Genomic DNA, 13067 nt, shown 5'->3' on the forward strand with positions numbered 1-13067 from the left:
GTTCCAGCCCCTAGAAATCTTTTCAGCAGTGAGATATTTCCATGCTGACCTGACCTGTCACTCCTACACCCTGTCCCCTTGCTCTCACAGGACTCGTGGTGCTGCTCTGGATAGAGAGTCGGCTGTGGTGCCTGAAAGCCATGGGGTGACAGTCCCAGGCACATCCCTGGGATCATTCTCCATCTTCGGGGGAACTCAGCACCCACGGGGGAAGGCTCAGCCCAGGACCTTTCCCTAACACATCGCCCCATGTCCTCCTTCCATGGACAACCCAAGCCCCTTGTGGGGACAATTTCTTCAGCCTGCCCTCAGCTTTGGAAGAAGAGCCCAACGTGCAGACATTGAGGAAATCCCCTTTTATTACAGAGGTGCCACATGGGAGCCCAGCTGTACCATCGTGCCAGACATACGGGAACAGAGCTCTGGGTCAGACAGGCTGGGTCATGCCTCTGGGGAAGTGGAGTGCGTGCAGACATGGACAAACATGGTTATCACAGATAAAATGCCCGAATGCAGGAGGTTCCCTGAATGAATGTGAAATCACTTCTGAAGAGACACGGGCAGGTTAATGGTGCTGAGAAACAGCTGATTGAATCAGCTTCTTCAGTGTCTGTTTAAGCTCCTGGTTCCTGATGCTGTAGATGAGGGGGTTCACTGCTGGAGGCACCACCGAGTACAGAAATGACACCACCAGGTCCAGGGATGGGGAGGAGATGGAGGGGGGCTTCAGGTTGGCAAATGTGCCAGTGCTGATAAAGAGGGAGACCACGGCCAGGTGAGGGAGGCACGTGGAAAAGGCTTTGTGCCGTCCCTGCTCAGAGGGGATCCTCAGCACGGCCCTGAAGATCTGCACATAGGACACCACAATGAACACAAAACACCCAAAACTCGAACATATACTAATTACAAGAAGCCCAACTTCCCTGAGGTAGGAGTGTGAGCAGGAGAGCTTGAGGATCTGGGGGATTTCACAGAAGAACTGGTCCAGAACATTGCCTTTACAGAATGTAAGTGAAAATGTGTTGGCCGTGTGCAGGAGAGAATTGAGGAACCCAGTGCCCCAGGCAGCTGCTGCCATGTGGACACAAGCTCTGCTGCCCAGGAGGGTCCCGTAGTGCAGGGGTTTGCAGATGGCAACGTAGCGGTCGTAGGACATGATGGTGAGTACATAAAATTCTGCTGAGATGAAGAAGAGAAAGAAAAACACCTGTGCAGCACATCCTAAGTAGGAGATGTGCCTGTTGTCCCAGAGGGAGTTGGCCATGGCTTTGGGGAGAGTGGTGGAGATGGAGCCCAGGTCGAGGAGGGAGAGGTTGAGGAGGAAGAAGTACATGGGGGTGTGCAGGCGGTGGTCACAGGCGATGGCGGTGATGATGAGGCCGTTGCCCAGGAGGGCAGCCAGGGAGATGCCCAGGAAGAGCCAGAAGTGCAGGAGCTGCAGCTCCCGTCTGTCTGCGAATGCCAGGAGGAGGAACTCGGTGGTGGAGCTGCCGTTGGACATTTGCTCCCTCACGGCACGAGGGCCTGTTCACAGAGGAAAAAGCATCAATCAGTCGGGACAGATTTCTCATTTCTCTCCATCCAGTTCCTCACGGGGCTGCTGGAGAACACAGAGCTGCCCGGGGAGAGCTGTGCCCTTCTGGAGGACAGGCTGCAGCCCAGCAGGACCCCACTGGGAAAGAGTCCAGTGCCCTAAAGATGGGGTGTCCTGAGGGGGGAACTGGCTCCTTTGTGTCCCCCGGAGCCTGCAGATGGCGAGGGCACTCGGACATTTCACTCCCAGGGACACATCAGTGGTCTCCTCTGGAGTGGGTGTCTGCACTGCAGGGGATGGCAGGGGGTGCCTGAATTCCTGCCCCCAAGGTGTTTCCAGCAGCAGCTCCCTCTGACTCCCTGCCCATGTCTCTGGTGCCTGGAGCTGTCCCAGCCAGGAGCTGCTTCTCTGTCCCCACGTCTCCTCCCTGTCAGTGCTCACAGCCCCCATCCCACCCGCTGGGTGCTCAGCTCTGCCCTGCAGACCCCTCCTGGCAGCAGGGCCCTGCCCAGGGGCAGCTCTGCCTCTGCAGGGGCTCAGGAGACAATTAAAGATGTGCTAATGAAACAGCTGCCTTAGCACTTTCTCTAGAAAGGAGGAATAAAATGCCACCTCCCCCTGCCCACCCAGCAAAACAAGAGTTCACTTACCATGTTACCTGCTGGGAAGATTTCTCCTGCAGTGAGCTCTCAGCACCCTGCCAGTGCCGTCTGCCTCTGCCCTCTCTGTGCCCGGCTCCTCTGCCCTCGGTGCCTGCAGGCAGTGCCCTCAGCCCTGCTGCGCTTTGCAGAGGAGCTGCTCCTGGGCAGAGCTGGCTCTCTGCAGCGCTGACCACTTGCCCTCAGCTCCCTCCAGCCCAGCAGCCCGGCCCAGCATCACAGCAGAATGCAAGCCCAAGGCATTTTAATGACTCCTTGAGGAGGGTTGGTCTGAGTCCATGGACCTCAGACAGTGATTGGATGATGAAGGTGCCAGTCAGGAAGTCAAAGCCAGAGGCCAACTGCAAAGTTTCTTGGAGTGTTAATGGCTCCCAGTGAGGACCGTTCCTGACAAACCTCCTGCGGGGCTGGTTACAGCAGAAAACTCCCGGCAGAGATGACAGGGAAACAAAGGCCCTGTCAGTGTGGAACAGATTTTGAGCAAACCTGGGTGTGTTACATGGAGCAAAGGGCCACGCCCTGACCCCCAGCCCCTGGGAAGTCAGATGCTGTTCCTCAGGGCTCTTCCTGGGGCAGGGTGATGTGGGGATGGGCAATGCCAAGGGCAGGACTATGGTCCAACCCCTGCCAGGCTCTCGGCTGGGCAAGGGGAGGCCATGAGACCCAGTGCTGGAAGGGGAAGGGGCTTCCTCATGGCCACCAGTGGCAGAGACACCAGCCAGAGCCAAGGGCAGAGAGAGCTCAGCTCTGCTGGGGGATGCTCAGACTTTGCTCACCCCTCTGTCGTCTCCACCACAGGCTGTCCCACCGTGTCCCACACCTGCACCTCTTTCTCTGCCGGCTGGAGACGTCCACCCAGCTACCACACCCTGCTCTCCCCTGAGCATCTCCCTTCCTTTCCTGAGTTCTCTGCGTCCTCCCTGCCTGCTCCTTGACACACAAAGCCTGGGGCTGCTCCAGTCTCCCTCGGGGTGACCTGTTCCACCACAGCACTGCCCTTCCAGTGACATTGCTCTCTGCCCAGCCTGGGCCTCCTCAGCTGCACTTGGTGGCATTAGTCCTTTCTCACGCTGTATCTTACTACAAAGGAAAATTCTTGTCCTGATGCCCCCACCTCCACCCCTTTTATCCCTCCCTATCCCATTGGTTTGCTCCCTTCAGACATCTCATCCCTGGCATCTCTTTCATGTCCTCTCTGGGGTCCCCAAATCCCCTCCCTTGAATCCCTCCCGAGGCCTTTCCTTCCCTCTCTCCCCTCACTCCTTCACTGTCCATCCTGTCCACTGCAGGAGTGTCCCCGGATCCCCTGCCTTGATCCCCCACTCCCAAACACTCTCCAATCCCATTGGGTTTGTCCTCTGCACTCCTCTTCCTTCTGTCCCCAACAGCCACTCTGCTTGCAGTCTCCGTGTCCCTCCACTTGAATTCCTTTCATCCTCACTTGCACTCGACACAGTCCTGTCCCGGCAACCCCTCCAGCCCCGTACCCTGGTGTCCACTAATTCCCCCCAGTGCCCTGTCTTTGGGTCTCCCCCACCTCCACCCCTCCCCTTTGGAGGACATGAATTCCTCACTCTCTCCGTGTCTCCATCCCCACCCCTGGCCCTTGCATGGACAGGTATCCCCGGGGACACTTGGAGGAATGGGGCTGGGCAGGGCAGAAGGGATTTTCCTGCTCAGACCAGGGGGAAGCCATGGGCCTGTGGGGACTGGGGAAAGCTGTGCCCACCCCCAGCCCACCAAGATCCAGTCCAGAGCACCCCTTTGCTCTTCTTCCCGAGGCATTCCTCAAAGCGAGAGCAGGTTATGGCGTGGTGGTAATTAGTGGGGTGGATTTGGAGGGCCTCCAGTCTGGGGAACTGGAGGGCACTTTGGTTCTCCCATCCCTTGCTGGTACTGGGGACATCCCAGCAACCATGGAGGTCTTGTGGTGTCTCTACAGGGGGAACTGAAAAAGGCAGGCACCATGAGTTCTGCTGCCCTCAGACCCTCCCCTCCCATGGCCATGACACTCCAGGGCATCCCAGTGTGCCCCAGTAACAGCCTGGGTTTTACCACCTAACCCTCGGAAGCCCTTGTTCCCACACTCTGACCCCGTCCCCCTGAGTCCCTATCCTAACCCTGACTTGGTCTGTCTGGCCCGTGGGGGCAGCACAGGCCCTGCAGGGTTCTAGAGCAGCCGTAAGGCCTTGGAAGCGGAACGTGAGGTGACCTGTATCTGATCCCCTCGTGGGCCACGAGGAGGAGCTGGTGTGGAGCGCTGGGATGAGCTCAGCTGTGCCTCAGGATCTCGTGGGCCAGCAGCAGGTGCATGGCTGTGAAGGCAGCTGTGAGGTCACACCTGCCGCAATCCCTGGCAGGCCAGCAGCAGGCTTGGGTGCTGGTTTGCACAAGGACAGGGTTTTGATGCTGGTGCAGGGAGCTGTGCAGATCCCACCCCTGGAACTGTTCTCTCATTGTGCCCCTGTGAGCTCTTTCCGTGTTACCAGTTACAGTGCTGCTCTCACAAGGTTTTTCTTGCTCCTGCTGCCCCCAACAGAGGGTGTTCCCACGGGCGTGTGCTGCTGCTTTTGTATAAAGGTCAGGACATGCCGATGGCGGGATGGCCAGGGGCAGGTGGGACCTTCCTGCACTCTTCTGTCTTACAATCAAGTTGAACTGACGCCCAAGGGATACACTCAGCCCAACAGGGCCTGAAGGCCCAGCTGTACATGGAGCACAGCCCGGCACAGCCCAGGCCTGGCTCTGCTCAGGTTTGCTGTGCTGAGCATCACGGACTCTTCAGGGCACAGGGGTCTTCTGCTCAGGATCAGCCAACCTCCTGATGAAGGACAGCAGGAGGATGAAGTCTCCTCTGGACAGCTGGAGGAAGGACACAGGTTTAGGCCCTGGTACTCCGCGGGGACTTGGAAGTCCATGGACCTCTGCTAGCCAGCCTGGGTTGAAGGGAAGGTGGACAGTGATCCCTGACTGCACCTGGGGGAATGCTCTCCTCTACCTGCACATTCCCAGCTGGCCCTGGAGCCAGCTGCATTGCTGGGGGACCCTGAAACTCTCTGGGCTTCAGTCAGTAGAAACCTCCTGAAGCTTTACGAGGGCAAGTGGCCAGTCCTGCATTTGGGGACAGAACAACCCCAGAGCTGGGGGCACGCTGGGACCTGACCGGCGGAGCAGTGACCCCGAGGAGAAGGGCCTGGGCATCCCTCGGGATGCCATCCAAGGCAGAGGGGCGTGTCCCCGTGAGGAAGGCCAGCTGCCCATGGGGCTGCGTTAGGGGCATGTGGCCAGCTCAGACAAGGCAGTTCCCATCAGCACTGTGGTGGCCACATCATGACTGGGGTGTCTGGGGTGGGGCTCCCTGTGCTGAAGGAATGGGGAGGAACTGGAGAGGCTCCAGAGCAGAGCTGCCAGGACGGGGTGTGGGGACTTGGTGGAGAGGCTGAGAAACCTGGGCTGCTTGAGCCTGGTGAGGTGCAGCCTCAGGGCACTGTACAAACAGCCTGCAGCTGCTTGAAGGGGGGTTTCCGAGTGATGGAGCGTTTCTCGGTAGTCGGAACAGAAGGAAATCTCAACAAAGTGCATCTTGGAAGGCTCAGACTGCATTTGAAGGATAAGAAATGTCACTCAGATGGTAGCAGTGTGGTGCAAGAGATCCCGTGGAGGGAGTCAGGATCAGCCCATGGTTTGTGTCTCAAGGAACAGCCGGTGAGGGTGGAGAGACATCAGTGAAGGTGTGGAAATGCTGAGGTAGGAGCTGGGTGGGAAAGCAAGATGGGTGTCTGCAGCCTGGAGGGAAAGAGGTGCCGGCACGGGCCAGTGTAGGACAGCCGGCAGGCGAGATGGCCAAGGGCTCTGGCACGGCGAAAAGGCCCAACAGGACCAAGGTCTTTCTCCCCTGGGCTATGGCAGTTGCCTCTGCCACTGAGGCCTCACAGGAGAAACTTGATTGGGAGGCTCTGCACTTCATTTCTTCTTCGCCATTGCTTGGGGAAGGCGGGAGGGGTTGTGCAGTTTCCTACACTTGGCATTGCTCCCCCTCACAGCCCCTGCCCCCAGGAAGAGCCCTGAGCCACACACGAGGGGCAGCATCTCCTTCCCAGGGCCTGAGGGTCAGGGCTTGGCCTTTGTGCTCCATCACCAACCCAAGGGTTTCACAGCAGGACAGCCCTGCACGGGGCCTTTGCCTGCCTGCAATCACAGCCTCCAATTCTCTGCTCTAACGAGTCCCTGCAGAGGCTTTGTCAGTCCTGGCCCTCCGTGGGGCCAATCAGGGCTTCAGGGCACGGGGAGCTTTGCTGCTGACTTGGACTTGTTGAGTCCTTTGCTCAGTCTCCTCTCAGGGCCTGAGCATCATGGACATGGGGCCAAATACACCACGGGGCTCATTAAAATGCACAAAGCCCTAACGAGCTCGTTCTCTGCCTTTAGTTTTCTTCAAGTCTTCAGGACTTGTGCAGCTAATTGGAGTCATTTCCTGGTGTAGTTAAGGAGGAAGATTTCAAAGTGCCCCTAATACAAATCAATCTGTATTTTAAAGAGCACATTATTTAATTTACACTTTAGAGAAGAGGCGATAGCAGCACTCTCTGACTGACATCGATGCAGAGCATCTCCCCGGGAGATCTCCTGGACAGTCCCTTGGGGTCCAACACAGTCCGGACAACCTTTGTCCTCACCCCCAGTCCCAGCATTTCTCTCCTCAGCCGCCTGGGACTCGCATCATCTCTCCTTACATCAGATTTCTCCTCTGATCTCTGCAGCGGGAGGTTACAGCTCCTTTGCACAATCTCCCCCCTGCTGTCCTTGTAGAACCGCCTGCACACGGGCGCAGAAGGATTTCTGCTGTTTGCAGGCAAGGAAAAGTCAAACATCATCAAGGTTCATACAAAATAAAATACATTTCTCTCCTATAAGTTAAATATAATCTCCAATGAGGTTGCCTTTCTACAAGGGGTAATGTTATGAGAAATATTTTAGGTTGGTAGATAGAAAAATGTAGAGATAAACATACTGGAGGAGTTGGCCAAGGGGACAATTAGTCTGCTGAGAGAGAGGCAAGATTTTAACCACCTGAAGTTCAAAGCAGCAGCTCGCGAGCTGAGAGGAATCCGAACGTACCGAAAGGATGAGAAACAATACAAAAAATTGTAGGGAAAGCCCTTTTTTTTTTTTTGTTTTTCTAGTCCTTTTGCATTGGAAAAATGTGTCTTCATGAATGGTTCGTTCTATTGCGACAGGTGAAAAGAAATGAAAACTTGATTTGACACAGCGTTGCCCAGAAGTGACAATGAAGTTACAGGGGAAGAGCAATTTATTTTATTTTTTTTAATATTCCCTTTCAAAAATCACGGGGTTGGGGGAGGTCTCTGGTGGGTGAGGACAAGCCAACGTCGCACCCACATTTGAAAGAGGCCAGAATTGCCCCCCCAGAACCCACTGGGTGCACGAGATGAGGAGTGGCCCTTCCAATGAGCCCTCTCGGGTGACATTCCCGGGCACCCAGAAGAACAGACAGTGCCCAAACAGACCCCCCAAGGGGACATCATGGCTCCCCAACCTGATTGCCTTCATGGGGAAGTGGCCGCCTTGGTAGGTGGGAGGAGAACGGTGGGGGTCACCTGACTCCAAGTCAACCAGATCATTGGACACGGTCTCCCTCAATATTCTCGTACCTAAATTAGGCCGTTACAGCCGGGCTGGGGTGGCAACGAGATGGGTAAAACACCCGTTGGAGGCTGAGAGAGCTGTGGTGGAGGGAATACCTGGAGGTCACTGGGACATACTGGGCATTGTGGCAGCACAGGGGACCCTTCTGGGTGCACCCATGACCCAGAGGGGGCAGCTGTGGCCGTGCTTGTCACTGACACTAGAGACGACAATTCCTGAGCCCTGGGGGCGCCGTTCAGATGAACCCTGCCAGGCAACGGGACCGTCCTGTGAGGAACCTCATGAGACAGAAGAAGGACAAAGGTGACGTCTTGCACCTGGGACAGACGGACACCCTGCTGTGGCGGGAGAAGGGCGCTGCCTGGCTGGGGAGCAGCTCTGGGGACAAGGCCTTGGCCGTGCCGGGGGACGGTAAGAAAACATGATCCAGTAATGGGCCACGTGATCCAGCGCGGACTTTGTTGGCCTTTGTTGGACATTGCTGGATTTTGTTGGCTTTTGTTGACCTTTGTTGGCCATCATTGGTCATTGCTGGTCTTTGTTGAGCATTGTAGGCCATGATAGGCTTTTTTGGCCTTTGTTGGCCTTTGTTGGCTTTTGTTGTCCTTTGTTGGCAATCATTGGCCATTGCTGGCTTTTGTTGGCGTTTGTTGGCCTTTGTTGGCCTTTGTTTTCTTTTGTTGGCCTTTGTTGGTCATTGTTGGCCATCACTGGACTTTTTGGCCTTTGTTGGAAATTGTTGGCCTTTATTGACCTTTGTTGGCCATTGTTGGCCGTTGCTGGCCTTTCTTGGCCTTCGTTGGCCATCATTGGACTTGGTTGGCTCTCATTGGCCTTTGTTGGCCATTCCTGGCAATTGTTGGACTTTGTTGGCAATCATTAGCCATTGCTGGCCTTTGTTGGCCATCATTGGACGTTATTGGACACCGCTGGACTTTATTGGCCATTGTTGGCCATTGTTGGCCATTGTTGGCCATGATTGGTCTTTTTTCGCCTGTGTTGGCAATCGTTGGCCTTTGTTGGCCATCCTTGGAATTTGCTGGCCTGTGTTGGCCTTTTTTGGCCATTGTTGGCCTTTGTGACCTTTGTTGGCCATTGTTGGCCATTGCTGGCCTTTCTTGGCCTTTGTTGGCCATCGTTGGACTTTGTTGGCAATTGGTGGTTTTTGTTGGCCATTCCTGGCCTTTGTTGGCAATCATTAGCCATTGCTGGACTTTGTTGCCCATCATTGGTCGATATTGGCCATCTTTGGACTTTATTGGACATTGTTGGGGTTTTTTTGCCATCCTTGGCCTTTGTTTGCCATTGTTGGCCATCGTTGGTCTTTGTTGGCTTTTGTTGACCATCCTTGGCCTGTGTTTGCCATCGTTGGCCTTTGTTGCTGACCCCAACTGACCTAAGGGATATTCCATACAATGTAACATCTGCTCAGTATAAAGCTGGGAGAAAGGAGGAAGGGGGTGGGGTCACCCTTCCTCCCCTGAGGCAACCCCTCCGCGTGTGGTAGCCCTGCTCCCTGAGAAGGTCCCACAGCGCCTCTCCGTGGCAAGTAGAGAATAAATCTGTTTTCTGTGGCGTTTGTTTTTGTTTTTTTTTTTTTGCTTCCACGTGTCGACTTTTGCTTTGCTTCATTGCAAACTCCTTTTGTTTTACCCCCAAGGGTTGGTTTATCTTATTTTCTTTCCCGTTTTTGCCCTGTTGAGAAAAACAAGAAGGAAAGGGGCGGGGGAGTCAAGTGGTAAAGCAACTTGGTGGGTACCTGGCGTTTAGCCATGGGGTCACCAGCATGGATGCGCTGCCCCTTTAAGAGCCCCACGGGGCCAAAGTCTGATGGAGAGTCGGGATTGACAGTGGATGATGGTGGCCTGGAGTGTCAAGGTGGACGTTGTCGTGGTTTAATAAATTATCCGCGACTACAGACAGGAGACACGGGATTTTTGGGGGTGATGTGGGTTTCCGGAAGCCTGCACGTTCCAAATTCCAATCAGGTATCGTTCCCTCGGTCTCTGCTCCGTCCTTCCACAATGTTTGCTGAGGTCATTTAGTCCGTAACTTCGGGTTCCATCTGTCCGGAATCTGAGGAATGAGGCGGAGTCGGCTCACTCGGTGCGAGCAGGAGGCTTTGGCTGTGGCCCGGGGATGCTGCAAGGCACTGTGGGCAATACCAGGGGTATGTGACACTGCGGTTCTTTGGCTGTTCTCACCTAAAACCAGCTCCCATCGAGGCACACATCGGCCCTCTCCATCCTTCTGGCTCCCCCACCAAGTGCACCCAGGGCCTTGGGCAAAAGTAAGCCCACGCACGGGTTTAACTTTACCCGATGGAGGAGTAACCCTGACGGTCTTCCCCAACATAATCCCAGGGAGCACTACGGGGGCTTTGTCGTGCCGAGTTTGTGGGAGTGGGATATAATCCACCTGCCAGGCCTCCCCATATTTATATTTTAACCAGCATCCTCTGTACCAAAGGGGCTTTAACCGATGGGTTGCTTGATCGTAGCACATTCATGGTGTCCACCCCTCAGTCACGAGCCCATCTCGATGTTCCATCTCAGCCCTGCTGGCCTGAGGAGTCAAGGGCCCAGCGAGCCAGAAATTCACCTTTATGCTGCCAGTCCAGATCCACTCGATCCAGTTTAACAACTTTATTGATGCTCTGGACGAGGGGATCGAGTGCCCCCTCAGTCAATTTGCAGATGACACCCAGTTGGGTGGGGGTGTTGATCGCTCGAGGGTGGGGAGGCTGCAGAGAGACCTGGCCAGGCTGGAGCCATGGGCTGAGCCCAACTCGGGGAGTTTCACTAAGTGGTGAGGCCGCCCCTTGATTCTTGGGTTCCATTTTTCGCCCCTCACCCCAAAAGCCATTGAGTGACTCGAGCGTGGCCAGAGAAGGGTAACGGAGCTGGGGCAGGGTCTGGAGCACAGGTCTGCTGGGGAGCGGCTGGGGGAACTGGGGGGTTTCAGTCTGTAGAAGAGGAGGCTGAGGGATAGACCTCCTGGCCCTCTACAGCTACCTGACAGGAGGGTGCAGAGACCTGTGTTTGAGCCTCTTTAACCTAGTAGTAAGAGACAGGACAAGAGGAAATGGCCTCAAGTTGCGCCAGGGAAGGGTTAGACACGATATTAGTAAGGATTTCTTTGCAGAAGGGGCTGTTGGACGTTGGAATGGGCTGCCCAGGGCAGGGGGGAGTCCCCATCCCTGGAGGGGTTGAAGAGTCACGTTGACATAACTCTTAGGTATACGGTGCAGCGGGGAACTGTCAGCGTGAGGTTAATGGTTGTCTAGACCATCTTCAATGTCTTTCCCAACCTCGATGATTCCGTGATTCTCAGTAGTTCCTTTGCCCACATCCATCAGCTGTTGCTCTCTGACATGCCCTGGGGGAGCTGAAGTACCCACAGGGTGCTTGGAAGGGTGACCCAGGACCTATGGGAGCCCTTCTGGAGCATTCCCTGGCCACCAGGAAAAGGATCTCCAGACACCTCAGTGGAGACAACTCCTTTGTCTCCATCGGCTAAGAAGGGAAGCCCAGACAACTTGATTTGACACGGACATCGGCCCGGAGGTGTCTGATGTTGGGGAGAAGAGTCTCCTCCCTTTCTTCACCTAAAAAGCACTCCCTCTTCATTCACCCCGAAGGCACTAAAAAGGGAGTGTTCCTGGATGATGCAGAGACCCCTTTGAGCAGACACTGTCACACAGATGTGCTGAGACAAGTGCAAATCTGGCCACCCCAACCCAGGGGGTTTCGCTGCAGGTGCTCACCCAGCTTCCCCGTAGCAGGGGAGAGAGCTGCCGCCTCAGTGGGGACTCTCTTGGGGCAAGGGGTGAGGGGTGGCAAGGGTGCTGCTGGGTGGGGAGGGCTTTAGTGTGCTGGGACCTCTGCAAGGCATGGAAATATCTGTCTCTGTGCTGCAGGCCTGAGTATCATAGAAATGCTTAGAAATTATCAATAAATAATGAAATAAAGATAAGAAACGACGTAAAGCAAATATTTTTTTAAAAAAATTTTTAAGCTCGCTATGAAATTTTCTGCATTAATTTTCTTTTAGTTTAGCTTTGCTTTGTTTTGATGTACAAGTCTTTGAGGCATTTCGTGAACATATTTTTTGTTTTTAGTTATGATTATGAAAGACACAAATATTTCAGGACCAGACTGGGATGTAGATACACCGCTTCCCTGTGACTTTAGGGCAGGAGATGCGGGGCTCTGAGGGAAGCCAGCGGGAGCTGGTGCAGAGGAGCTGTAACCTCCAGCTGCAGCGGGGCTGGAGAAGTCTGATGTCAGGAGAAGCTCCCGGTGCCTTGAGGCTGAGGTGTGTCCGGGGGGGCCTCAGCTGCAGAGGCAGCAACCACAGGCAAAGGGGAAAGGTCCTTGGCCCTGCTGGGGGCTCTCCGCCATGCCAGAGCCTCCAACCGCCTTTCCCACAGGCTGTGCTCAGTGTCCCACACCCGCAGCTCTTTCCCTGCAGGCTCTCAGCATCGTCCTTGCTTCCCCACCTCGCGCTCACCTCAGCGTGTCCCTGCCCTTCCTGATACGGGAGAGGAACGAATCGAGGAGACTGTTGCAGCTGGAAGGGACCTACAGTGCTCATCGACTCGCCCACCTGACCAGGTGAGGGCTGACCAAGTTAAAGCTGTTGTTAAGGGCATTGTCCAAATGCCCCTCAAACACTGACCGGCCTGGGACACCGACCCCCTCTCTAGGAAGCCTCTGCCAGGTTTTCTCCTCCATCTCGCTAAAACAAATCCTTCCCCATGTCCAGTCTAAACCTCCCCTGCCACAGCTTTGAGCCGTTCCTACACCTCCTGTCACTGATCCCGGGGAGAAGAGAGCAGCACCTCCCACTCCATGTCCCCTCCTCAGGAAGCTGCAGAGAGCAATGGGGTCACCCCTCAGCCTCCTCTTCTCAAGACCAGACAAACCCCGACACCTCAGCTCGGCCCCAGGTGACATTCCCTCCAGCCCTGTCACCAGCTCTGTCACCCTCCTCTGGGCGCATTCCAGGACCTTCCCATCCTTCTCCAGTTGGGGGCCCAGCACCGCACACAGGACTCAGGGCGAGGCCGCACCAGCACTGAATATCTCTCCATCCTCCCTGGCTCTTCCTTGAAACACAAAGCTATGGGCTGGCCCAGAATCCCTCTCGGTGTCTGGGTGCTGCACAACACTGCCCTTGGGGTGACAATTCTGTAACTTCATGCC

The 13067-nt window shown here is 55.3% G+C and overlaps 1 protein-coding gene across 1 annotated transcript; it reads right to left on the bottom strand.

Annotated features, from left to right (window-relative positions):
* Positions 1-565: 565 nt before the first annotated feature.
* LOC141974206 (olfactory receptor 14J1-like) lies at positions 566-1501 on the bottom strand. The gene has a single exon (XM_074933544.1). The coding sequence runs from the start codon at positions 1499-1501 to the stop codon at positions 566-568; it is 936 nt and encodes a 311-aa protein (XP_074789645.1).
* Positions 1502-13067: the final 11566 nt, after the last annotated feature.

The sequence above is a fragment of the Athene noctua genome, unplaced genomic scaffold, assembly GCF_965140245.1.
Source record: "Athene noctua unplaced genomic scaffold, bAthNoc1.hap1.1 HAP1_HAP1_scaffold_36, whole genome shotgun sequence".
Lineage (NCBI taxonomy): Eukaryota > Metazoa > Chordata > Aves > Strigiformes > Strigidae > Athene > Athene noctua.